This window comes from Mustela putorius, unplaced genomic scaffold (assembly GCF_011764305.1).
Source record: "Mustela putorius furo isolate JIRA1106 unplaced genomic scaffold, ASM1176430v1.1 tig00537303_pilon_pilon_pilon, whole genome shotgun sequence".
Lineage (NCBI taxonomy): Eukaryota > Metazoa > Chordata > Mammalia > Carnivora > Mustelidae > Mustela > Mustela putorius.
This window is the reverse complement of record NW_025422441.1, coordinates 769,010-780,883: the sequence shown is the minus strand read 5'-3', so window position 1 is coordinate 780,883 and position 11,874 is coordinate 769,010. Positions and strand designations below refer to the sequence as shown.

At 62.0% G+C, this 11,874-nt stretch overlaps 1 protein-coding gene across 3 annotated transcripts; it reads left to right on the top strand.

Moving 5' to 3' along the window:
* Positions 1 to 344: 344 nt before the first annotated feature.
* GRINA (glutamate ionotropic receptor NMDA type subunit associated protein 1) lies at positions 345 to 3,695 on the top strand. Of its 3 annotated transcripts, none has more exons than XM_045074203.1 (7): positions 345 to 609; positions 1,501 to 1,858; positions 1,955 to 2,067; positions 2,148 to 2,348; positions 2,487 to 2,615; positions 2,716 to 2,859; positions 2,967 to 3,695. In XM_045074203.1, exons 2-7 carry the CDS (start codon positions 1,525 to 1,527, stop codon positions 3,114 to 3,116), a joined length of 1,071 nt encoding a protein of 356 aa, XP_044930138.1. In that variant the 5' UTR covers positions 345 to 609; positions 1,501 to 1,524; the 3' UTR covers positions 3,117 to 3,695. The 3 variants fall into 3 exon arrangements, with proteins under 3 accessions (XP_044930138.1, XP_044930137.1, XP_004779505.1); XM_045074202.1 differs by having other exon boundaries at positions 346 to 502; XM_004779448.3 differs by lacking the exon at positions 345 to 609 and adding an exon at positions 782 to 990.
* The last annotated feature ends 8,179 nt before the right edge of the window (positions 3,696 to 11,874 follow it).

Genomic DNA, 11,874 nt, shown 5'->3' with positions numbered 1-11,874 from the left:
CGGGCCTCTGCCTCCAGGGTCTTCAGCCCCCGCGGCCCAAGCCTGCCCTTCCGCGGACAGTGGGGGACGCCGGGCGCCGCCTGGGGCTCGGAAAGGAGCCAGCACGGCGGCCACAGCGGGTACGACCCAACCGCGAGCAGCCCAGAGCTCCCGGTGCAGCCCCGGCCCGCAGCCCGGCTCCACCGCCTCCCCGCCCCGCCCCGCCCCCAGGCCCCGCCCCGCCGCCCAGGCCCCGCCCCGCCCCGCCGCCCAGGCCCCGCCCCGACACCGGGCCCGGCTGCGTCTCCGCAGCCGCAGGCCCCGCCCCGGCCCCGCCCCGGCCCGGCCCCCGCCCAGGCCCCGCCCCGTCACAAGGCCCCGCAGCGTCTCCCGAGCCGCAGGCGCAGGCCCAGCCGAGCCGGCCGCCGAGCGGGTGCGGGTGTGGGTGCGGGCGCAGCGGCCATCGACCGCGCGGTCGCGCACCGGACACCGTGCGCACCGTTCCGGAGGCGCCCCGCGAGTGGTGAGTCCCTGGCCCGAGCGCAGCGGCGCGGCTACCCGCTCGGCCGCTGGGCCGGCCGCCCCCGCGCGGGCTCTGCGCAGCCGAGCGGCGTCGCGGAGGGTCAGTCGGTAGGTCCCGCCGGGGCGCCCGGCCCGCTTGGGCCCGGCGCGGCGGCGGGCGGCGGGCGGGCGGGCGGCTGGCCGGCGGGCCGGCGGAGTAGGGGGCGGGGGCGGGGGCGGCAGCGACGAGACCCGCGTCCCGAGCGCCCCCTGACCGGGCAGCGGGACCCATCCGCCCTCGGTGCGGGTTCCGTGGCCGCCGCCCCCATCCGCCTCGCCGTCTCGCCCGCTTTGTTCCCCCGCACGCCCTCTGGTCGCTTCCATCCCCCACACGCCCCCGCACCCCGCTGTTCCTGGCGTGCCCTCCTGGCAGGCGCCCCGACAGCCGACCCAGGCCTGCTGCCCCCCACCTTGGGAGCGAGGGACGGTCCGGCCTGCATTTGGACAAGGGTCAGGACTGTCGCTGCTCACAGATGGCCTGGGGATTTCCTGGGATAGAAATAGCCTCGGGCTCTGGCCCCTTAAAGCTGCTTAAGGGGAGGGCGGCGAAGGGGAGGTCCGGGCGCGCCTCCACACCTTCCTGACCGCGCCCCAGCCCCGACCCGTGCTGAGCTCTGACCTGGGAGACTCCGCCGCCGCGGTCACAAAGCTCCCCCATTTGCTGTTAAGAAACAACCAAAACCAAAAATCGCGGAGCTGGCGAAGTCATCCTCTTGTCTGTCCCCTCCTCCACTTTTGGGGTGGTCTTAGAACGGCCTCTTCCAAAGCCCCACAGCCTGCCAACCACTCCTCCATGGCTTTGCGGTCCTTCTGCTCACGGGTTGCCAATGGCCCTGGGGGCAAAAGTCATGAATGCCCCCTTTTGTGTCCTGGTTCCCTGCAGCAGGTGGGGCGGGGCAGCGGTGGCTGCTTCCGGGGACTTGTCACTGCGGGGCTGACTTTTCTCTCTCTCTCCTCTAGGGGGAGACCACAGAATCTGAGGCCATGCCCCATGAAAAGAGTTTCTTGGTGTCTGGGGACAGCTATCCTCCCCCCAACCCTGGATACCCTGGGGGACCCCAGCCCTCCATGCCTCCCTACCCTGGAGCCCCTTACCCACAAGCCCCTTTCCAGCCTTCTCCGTATGGCCAGCCAGGGTACCCCCAGGGCCCCAGCTCCTACCCCCAAGGTGGCTACCCGCAGGGCCCCTACCCCCAAGGGGGCTACCCCCAGGGCCCTTACCCTCAAGGGGGCTACCCTCAGGGGCCATATCCACAGAGCCCCTTTCCCCCCAACCCCTATGGACAACCACAGGCCTTCCCGGTACCGGACCCTGGCTGTGAGTATGAGGGGTGAAGCTGTGGGGGGAGGGGCAGGGGCTCCAGGTGCCCAGTTGAGCTGCTGACCCAGCTCCCCGCCCCCCCCCGCCCCTCAGCACCTCAGCACGGAAACTACCATGAAGAGGGCCCCCCATCCTACTACGACAACCAGGACTTCCCCGCCACCAACTGGGACGACAAGAGCATCCGCCAGGCCTTCATCCGGAAGGTGCGGAAGGAGGCTGGGGGCAGGGGAGGGGGAGGTGCGGAGGCCCCTCACGGCGGGCTCTGAGCCGGCTCCCACCCTAGGTGTTCCTGGTGCTGACCCTGCAGCTGTCTGTGACGCTGTCCACTGTGGCTGTGTTCACCTTCGTCGGGAAGGTGAAGGGCTTCGTCCGGGAGAACGTGTGGACCTACTATGTGTCCTACGCTGTCTTCTTCGTCTCTCTCATCGTCCTCAGCTGCTGTGGAGACTTCCGGCGCAAGCATCCCTGGAACCTTGTTGCCCTGGTAACCCCAGCGCCCGGCCTGCCCCTCCCCCAGCGTCCTCACCTGCTGCCCCCCTCTTTGCAGCCACAGAAGGGTGGGGATGGGGCAGGGTGGGGGTGGGGAGCCGCTGCCCCCACACGAGGCTCTGTGTCCCCACAGTCGATCCTGACCATCAGCCTGTCCTACATGGTGGGCATGATCGCCAGCTTCTACAACACTGAGGCGGTCATCATGGCTGTGGGCATCACGACGACGGTCTGCTTCACGGTGGTCATCTTCTCCATGCAGGTGAGGGGCTCTTGAAGGCCAGGCTGCTGGCCCCGCGGGCCCAGACGCCTTCCGGGCCGGCACCCAGACCCCTGTCCCCCCCCCCGCCCCGTACCCACAGACCCGCTACGACTTCACGTCGTGCATGGGCGTGCTGCTGGTGAGCCTGGTGGTGCTGGTCGCCTTCGCCATCCTCTGCATCTTCATCCGCAACCGCATCCTGGAGATCGTGTACGCCTCGCTGGGCGCCCTGCTCTTCACCTGTGTGAGTGCTGGGGGTGGGCGAGGGGGGGTCAGGGGGGGCCAGGGGCGGGCCAGAGGGGCAGCGAGGCGGCAGGTACGTGTCCCTCACCGGCCTGCCCTCCCCTCCAGTTCCTGGCTGTGGACACCCAGCTGCTGCTGGGGAACAAGCAGCTGTCCCTGAGCCCCGAGGAGTACGTGTTCGCCGCGCTGAACCTCTACACCGACATCATCAACATCTTCCTCTACATCCTCACCATCATCGGCCGCGCCAAGGAGTAGCCGGAGCTCGGGGCCCCACTCAGGCGGCGTGGCGGGCCTGGGTCCTGGCCCTGACGGGGCAGCGCCGTCACACCTCCCCTTGCGCCCCCGCCTCCTGCCGGCCACAGCCCAGGACCGAGGGACCCCCCTCCGACCCTCCCATGTGTAACTGCAGATTCTCCTGTGTGGACCTGCCGTGGCCAGCATGGCCCCTTCTCGCCCTCCGGCCCCGCCCAGGGCAGTGGGGCCCGGTTCCCAGGCCGCCACCTGCTCACTCACTGTTGCATGAGCCGTCTGCCAGCCCGCCCCAGGGTCCGGGGGCCACACCAGGTCTTGGGGAGAGGGTGCAAGCCAAGGGGTGAGGGTGCACGTCTCCCTTCCCGTTCCAGCACCCCCCCAAGCCTGGCCTAGGGTTCCCCTTCCCCTACCCCTCCCCCGCCCTGGAGCGCTGCCCTCTGGGGGCCCTGAGGACTGAGGGCCTTGTCCCCCCCGCGGAGCCCTGAGGGCAGAGAAGATGAGGCTATTTCAGGGGGAGGGAGGCCTTCCTCTGTCTTGCTGTCTTTAAAATTCCAATAAATGGGCCCTTGTGCTCTCCACGTTGTGATCCCTCTCCTGGCCGCGTTTTCTGGGGAGGGGAGGAGCCTGCGGGCATCGCCAGGGTAAAGGGAGCAGGAGCAGGAGAGCCTGCTGGGGGGGGCAAGGACAGGGAGAGCGGCCAGGCCGCCTCCGTGCACAGTGCACTGCCCTTCCCGGCGCCTTCCTGAACTCCGTCTGAGGTACCCCGCGGGGACGGGGGCAGGGACCCGAGGCCTCCGGAGCTTCATTGTGGCGCCGGGTTTGCAGGGTGGTGAATGGCCTGACCTTGCCACTCGCTCCTGGGAACCGCACAGCGTGGCGGAGGGTCTTACGGGTCCCCTGGGTCTAGGGACAGCGTAGGTGACTGACTGGCCCCAGAGCAGACTTCCCCCAGCTCTGCCCATCAGTGGGCACCTGATGTTGCCCCCTGGGCCTGGCTCAGACAAAGCCCTGCAGATCGCTCTGCTCCCCATGAGGGGCTGCAGACTGGAGCCTCTTGAGGGAAGCTGGACAGACTCCGAGGGCTTGGCCCCCTCAGCCTGCCTCTAGCACCTTCCCCCAGCCTCACCTCGGTCCTCTGTTCTACGTGCCCTCCTGCTGTCTCTCCCAGCCGGGCTCTAGGGGCTGCATTCCGAGGCCAGCCAGAGGCCAGCCGGCTGTCCATACCCTCGTCCTCCCCACAGAGGGGCCCCTGCACTGTCTGGAGTCCAGCTCTGTCGGGGGACCTCCCTGCCCTTGGTTGTCTGCGGCCTTCCCCCACAGGACCCCCACCTCCTGAAGCTCGAGAACCCTCTCCCAGGGCCCCTTGCCCCCCCCAACCCCACCCATCAACCCAACCCTACAACTGACCTATGACCCCAGTGTCTCCAAAGGGACTCACTGCCCACAAGCCAACGTCCCTGCCGAGGTCTGCCAGCACCTCTGCTGTGTCCCCCGCCCACCGTCCATTCTCCCCACAAACCTGCTGCTGACGTGTCCTCTCCATCCATGGTCTCTGCCCCACCGCCCCTGCCAGAACCAGGGCTGTCTTCTCTCCTCCCTGCCCTCACCCGCCCCTGCACAGAAGGCTGCCTCGTGCTCACCCGTCCACTCACACCGCCGGCCTGCTTCCTGCTACGTCTATTTCCAAACGCAGATCACCCCACCCCCATCTGCTTCAAACCCTCGAAGAGTTGCTGGTGGAGGAACTGCACATTCTTGGCCTGGCCCATGGGCCTGCCATCTGCCACTGGCTGCTTAGCTGGCCTCCCACTGTCCCCTAGCCGCTCAATGCCCAGGCCTGACCTTGCACCGCCTGAGACCCAGGCAAGCCCGACTGCTCAAGGCACGGACGCACGCACCCCTGGGCCCTTCCTGGAGTCCACCTCGCTGCGCCCCGTGGCTGCTGCTGCACCATCTCCCTTAGCCATGTCCACATGCTAAGCATGAGGCAAGCAGTACAGGTCCCCTCCCCGCCCCTCCCCTTGGTGGCTGGCTCCTCGAGCAGGGGCAGCTCCCTGCCCAAGACTCCCTGCCTGGCCTGTGGCCTAGGCATGCCGGCGTCTGGTCAGGGTCCGCTCACAAACCCACCAGGGACCCGTACTGGAAAGAGCCCCAGAGTGCTGACATGCTGGGGGGAACATCGGTCATGGCGGGGAAGCTCAGAATGTCGTGAGTGCCACGCGCAAGGACAGTTTCCTCGAGAGGCTCCAAGAACACAGCCGGGCTCTCGGCTAAGCCAGCCCTGGGGCCGGCTCCCTGGGGATGGCCAGGGTCCGGACGTTGGTGCAGGAGCGTGGCGAGGGCCGACCGGCCAGGGGACAGGGAGAAGAGGCGTCTGCCGCCAGAGGGAACGCCAGGGCCGCACACAGCTGAGGCCCCGAGGTAAAGGGGTCTCTGGCAGGGGAGCCCAGCAACAGAATATCCAGGAGACGGCGTGGGGTGTGAACAGGTGAGGTGAGCGGGGAAGGAACCATGGAGATGTGCGGAAGAGGGGAGTCGGAGCAGCTATGGGCCTGCGGCCGCGGCGCCAGGAGGCGGCCGGGGGCGCCCCAGAGGGACCAGGCTAGGCCCGGGGCAAGGCCAGCACCACATCTCTTTTCTTTCTTTCCTTTTTATTTTTTGTAATTGATTGATTTTGTCTGAGAGCGAGCGAGCCTGCTGGGAGGGGCGGGGGGAGACCGTGTCAAGCAGACTTCTTGCTGAGCACGGAGGCCTAGACGAGGCTCGATCCCACGACCCTGAGAGGATGACCTGAGCTGAAACCAAGACTCAGACGCCTACCCGCCTGCGCCCCTCTACCGCACGCAGCCCTGCTGGGGCATTTCTGCTAACCCCACCCAGGTTAGAGAAGGAGAGGCAGCTTGGGACCGGAGCTGTGGAGCCGCGTGGAGAAGGCGCTCGTGTGGGCTCGGGGAGCAGCTGGGGGTGAAGCGCTGTTGCTTTTCCAGGTGAGGAAGGAAGCAGCCTCTGACCTGGGGGGCAGGCTTGCTCCTCTGCGCAAAGCCCTCGCGCTGCAGGAGCTGGCCCAGCGCAGACCCAGGCGCTGGTGGCCTCCTGGTGACAGACAATTTCATGCCACACCCGTGTCACAGCAGGCGGTCTGGAGTGGGTCCCCTCCGTGACCACATATGGACACAGACAAGACATAGCGTCGTCCAGGCGCAGGAGACCCACGGCGCACGGTCCTGCTTACTGACAGCTTTCCTACCTCTGGCCTGTCCTTCCAAAGAAGAGGTGTTGAGACACCCAGGCCCAGGCCACCCGCTTTCCTGCCAGCATGCAATCTGGAGTGTCTTCCCAGTTCACCGGAGTGAGCCCAGCCCTCTCACAGGTCCTCTCTAGCACCAGTCCTGTGACCCCCGTCACCTGCCCATCATGACCTGTCCATCGCCAGGGGTCCCCTCAGCGCAGTGAGCGGTAAGCCCAGCCCAGTGGGCTCAGTAGGCTTCCATTGGAGGGCACCAAAATGGCTACTAACTATACTGAGGCCAAAGGCGGCTAATGTTTTCTTCAACCAAAATGTCTATCTCCATAGGCCATCGTCACATCCATTCTCCTTTTCAAGATGAAGAGACACAAAGTGTGCACACCTCCATCACACTCCTTGCCAAGGAACACGGCCGTGCTGCACAGAGTCATACTGGGAGGCTGGCCCAGGACACCTACTTGCAGAACACCCAGGCCAGCACCCCAACCCGGGCCAGGTACACCATAGGTCAACTGTGGAGTCAGTGAATGAGCTTCATGTCCCGGAGCCAGGGACAGAGTGTTAAGACTTCAGGACCACGGCTCAGTTTCAGTGCTAGTGGGAAATCGTCCTGGGAGTGTGGACAGCAAAACTCAAAGCCCAGGAGAATGCGCAGGTCAGGGGAAACCAAGTGGAAGGAAGACACATGAAGAGTCTTGAGTGGTCAAGGCCTGGTGTGGAAACCCGAGGATGGGCAGCCCCAGAGTCTGCTGTCCTCCAGGGAAGCGCCTGGGAGTGGTTTGAGTAAAGGCAGGAAGATCAGTAGTGTCTGTCCTGATGGCACAGGCGGAGAGAGCCCTAAACAGAGAGATGTACCATGTTCATGGATCAGAAACCTTAACAACATCAAGGTATCGATTCTCTCCAAATTGATACAGAAATTCAACAACACCAATCAAAATCCCAGCAGGCTTTACTGTATATGGAAACGTATATGGAAAATCTTAAAACGTATATGGAAATACAAAAGATGTAGAAAATGCAAAACAATTTTGAAAAGAAAATAACAAAGTTGGAGAACCCACACCATCTGATTTCACAACTTAGCGTAAAGCGACAATAATCATAGGGAGGAACACGCGGGTCAGCGGAACAGAGCGCGGGATCCGGAACTAAACTTATGCACACATTTTTTAAACAGATGGGAATGGGAAACTGGGTACCACGATTAAAGAAAAAGAAAGAACCTCGGCCCGTACCTTATATCACACACAAAATTAACTTGAAACAGATCCTAGACTTAAATGTAAAAGCCAGATTAAAAAAAAAAAAAAAAAACTTTATTTAGGTGAAGACTTAGGTGATATCATCAAGTCCCTAGAGGAAGCAGATTTCTCAGCTAAGACACAACCAACATGAACCACTAAAAAAAACCTTTGATAAACTTCAAAGCTTTTGTTATTTAAAAGACACTGCTAAGGAAATGAAAAGGTAAGCCGCAACTCGGAGAAAATACTTGCAATACACTTGTTTGACAAAGGCTTGTGTCCAGACCAGAGAGGTGCTTCTACAGTTTCATAATTAGAAGATGCTTAACCGTAGTTTCAAAAATGGTCGAAAGACTTTAGGAACCCTGTAAAAAAAGAAACACAAATGGCCAAAAAACACATGTGAACGTTTTCTTTTCTTTCTCTATTTTTTTAAGATTTTGTTCATTTGAGAGAGAGCACAAGCAGGCTCCCCACTGGGCGGGGAGCCCCGTCTGGGGTCACGACCTGCGCTAAAGGCCGACGCTTGACCTATTGAGCCACCCAGGCACCCCGCACAGGAATATTTTCAATGTCATTTGTCATCAAGGACATGCAAATGAAAGTACAATTAATGCCAGTCCACGTTCACTAGAAAAGCGAGAACGGAAACATTTACAATAACAGGCACCGGCGAGGACTCGGGGCCGCTGGCGGAGGAGCGCGATGGTACAACCATTTGGGAAAACAACTGGGCGGTTTCCTGTAATGTTAAACAGTTACTTACCACAGGACCCTGCAGAGCCGCTCCGAGATTTTCATCCAAAGACTGGAACACAGTTACTCACAGCGGTTTTATTCGTAATCGCCAGACTTGGACGTGACTGAAATGCCCACGAGCAGGTGAACGGAGAAGCCAGCCGTGATGGCTGTGGAGGGAGCCCTCCTTGGCCATGAAAAGCAGCACAGTCCCTACACACGCCGCAGGAGTGGGTCTCTAACCCACACGCTGAGCGGAAGGAGCCGGACACTAACGGACACTGAAATACTTACAGGATGATGCAGGTGGAGGTGGGGCTCGCTGGAGCGCGGCACACGGAAACTCTCAGGGTGACGGGAACGTGCGGACGTTGCTGCAGCAGCGGTCACGCGTGTGCAGGACCGTGACAGCTCACGAAGCGCAGGATGGTGAGATCCCGCCCCACGTCAGGCTCCCTGCGCAGCCCCTTGTCTGCTTGATGTCCCTTCTCCCTCTGCCTCTGCCCCTCCTGGCTGGCTCTCTCGAAAATAAATAATCTTTAAAAAGAAAAACTCAAATTGTTCACTTAAATTGGGTACATTTTATTGCATGAAAATTATACCTCAATAAAGGTGACTTTTCTTTAAAAGATTCTATTTATTTATTAGACAGAGAGATGAGGCGAGAGAGGAACGCAGGCAGGGGAGCTGCAGAGGGAGAGGGGAAACAGACCTCCTGCTGAGCAGGGAACCCGCTGCGGGGCTCGATCCCAGGACCCTGGGACCATGACCTGAGCCGAACTTCACTGACTAAGCCATGCAGCTGCCCCTAAAAGTGACTTTTAAAATATGACTGTGAAGGGGGTGCCTGGCTGGCTCAGTCGGTAGAGCGCGTAACTCTTGATCTCGGGGTTGTGAGTTCGAGTCCCACATTGGATGCTGGGTGTGGAAATTACTTAAAAATAAAATCTTGGGGCCCCTGGGTGGCTCATGGGGTTACACTTCTGCCTTCGGCTCGGGTCATAATCTCAGGGTCCTGGGATTGAGGCCCGCATCGGGCTCTCTGCTCGGGCAGAGAGGGCGCGCCACCGAAGAGGAAGCAGAAACGGCCATGCGCCGCCCCTCAGTCCTCCAGTCCTCTCTCTGCCTGCCTCTGCCTGCTTGTGATCTCTGCCTGTCAAATAAATAAATAAAATCTTTTGGGGGATGCCCTTGTGGCTCAGTCAGATAAGCGTCTGCTTTGGCTCAGGGTCCAGAATCGAGCCCCGTGTCAGGTTCCCTGCTCGGTGGGGAGTCTGTTTCTCCCTCTGCCTCCGACCCTTCCTCTTCTCAGGCTCTCTCTCTCTCATTCTCTCTCTTAAATAAATGAATAAAATCTTTTAAGAATAAAATAAAATCTTTTTTACTTTTAAATTTTTTTTTATGATTTTATTTCTCTATTTGAGGGTCGGAAGGAGAAGCAGCCTCCCTGCCACGCAGGGAGCCGCTGCGGGACTCGATCCCGGGACTCCAGGATCATGACCTGAGCTGAAGGCAGTCGCCCAACCAACTGAGCCTCCCAGGTGCCCAAAATAAAATCTCTAAAAAATAAAAAATAAATGACTGTAAAAAAATGATAATAAAATAGGAATGTGGGCAAAAGATGAACAAAGCCCTTCCTGCTTCAGCTTGGAGTCCGACCGGCGGCGGCCTGTCCGGCTGCGTTCGTCGGGCAGCCGCACGGAGGCAGAGTGCCAGGGCCTGACCAGGCAGCGTGGCCCGCGGCAGCCGTGGCCGCCTGGGCCGGGAGGAACTGCGCGCGGCTCTGAAGGCCGGAGCTGAGCTCCCTGCGAGTGGAAGTCCCGGAAGCCGCGTGTGTGGAGCCGTCCCAGGACACGTGACTCCCGGGAGGCGGGAGTTTTGGGGACCAGGCACCTGTCACCCCGCCCAGTGTGGACCTCAGCGGCTCGCGTGTGAGCTGCCCTGTGGGTCTGGGCACATCCACTGGCTGGCTCCGAGGCTCCTTCAGAAAAGCGACCGCGGGCTCCGTCTCCGGCCCCGTGAGCAGGCGACAAGCTCCCGGTCACCTCACGGCTGAGCCTGGGTGTTCCGCGGGCCAAGACCCCCTCGACGGACACCGCGACGGGCGCGCCACCGAAGAGGAAGCAGAAACGGCCACGCGCTGCCCCTCAGTCCTCCAGAAGAGCGAGGCCAGGCAGGGCCTGGCACAGGTGCTTGCTGACGGACTGACTGGCATCCGGCCCACGCGGAGACCCCAGGGAACATCCGCTCAATTGGAAGAAACCAACACGTGTGAGGACAGCAGGTGTCGGGGAGATACCCGGCGGCGGCGGCGCTGCGGCTGGGAAGCGGGTCCGTCGGTCCATCGAGCTCTCTTGCGAAGCTTCTACGACCTGGAGCTGTGCTCCGAGGCTTCCCGAGCTCGACCCTTGGGCAAGTCCTCCCGCAGGCGCGCTGACGGCTCCCAGGGCGGCCATCTGGGCAGCCGAGCCTCTGAACAGCCCCGGCGTCTGCCCACGAGACGGTGCTCGCACGGAATGCAAGGCTCCTCCGACCCTGCTCCCCCTCGCGGGCAGCTCAACTGAAAAGGTCTCAGGGAGGTAAAAACGCATCTGGAAACAGAAAGACCGCTGGCGGCACCCTGAAGGTTTGGTGTTTCTCGGCAGCGACTCTGCCCCGTCTACGCAGGATGGCGGGACCGCGCAGTCTCCGCCCTGACCCCAAGTCCTTGCGAGACAGGAAGAGCCAGCACAGCCTTGCCAGTGTGGCCCCCTGGTGACAGCCACGGCCCCGCCACAGCCCCCTGCAATCACCACTCGGGATGAGGTCCACGTTGCGAGGGGTCCCCAAGGCCTCTGCTGCCGCCCCCACCGGCCTCCTACCCGCCCCCACTGCGCGCGCTCGCCGCGCCTCACTCCCTCCACTCCGGGTCCTGGCACGGTCCCCTCAGAGGCCCACCTGACATTCCTCTAACTGGGATGGGGTGGTGAGAAGTCTTGCCCCTGGAACGCTCCCCTGACCCCCAGCAGCCAGGCCAGGCCCCCTCCCTCATAGGCCTCGCCCACCGCGTGGTGGCTCCTGTGCGTTGGTCCGTCTGTCCGACTCCACTATAATTTTCCGTAGCTCGTGGGGTACGACCATGGCCACCTCAGTGCCCAGATGACATAAGGCACGAGACCGGCGCTCAGCACATGCGGCACTCGCTGTGCGGCCTTGCGAGGAACAGAGCAGGCGGCACTGCCTGAGCCCACTGAGGGGTACCTGCGGGAGCCGGGAGACCCCTCGAGGGTCTGCGACCCCAGAGGAGACAAAGCAGCCTCCCACCGGTGACTTGCTCACGGCCGCCGATCTTCCAGAAGGTTTTTTACCTCGTGTGAAAGAAGACGGTGGTTTTCCACTTCCGACTCACAGCGCCACTGTCTTGGTTGAGACCTGCATCGCCTCCCAGGGAGCCCCGGCCTCTCGGTCACCAGCCGCCCCGTCTCCAGTCTTGAACCAGACAAACATCGATGGATGGACGTCACTCCCAGATTCACGCCCTCCGAGAGCG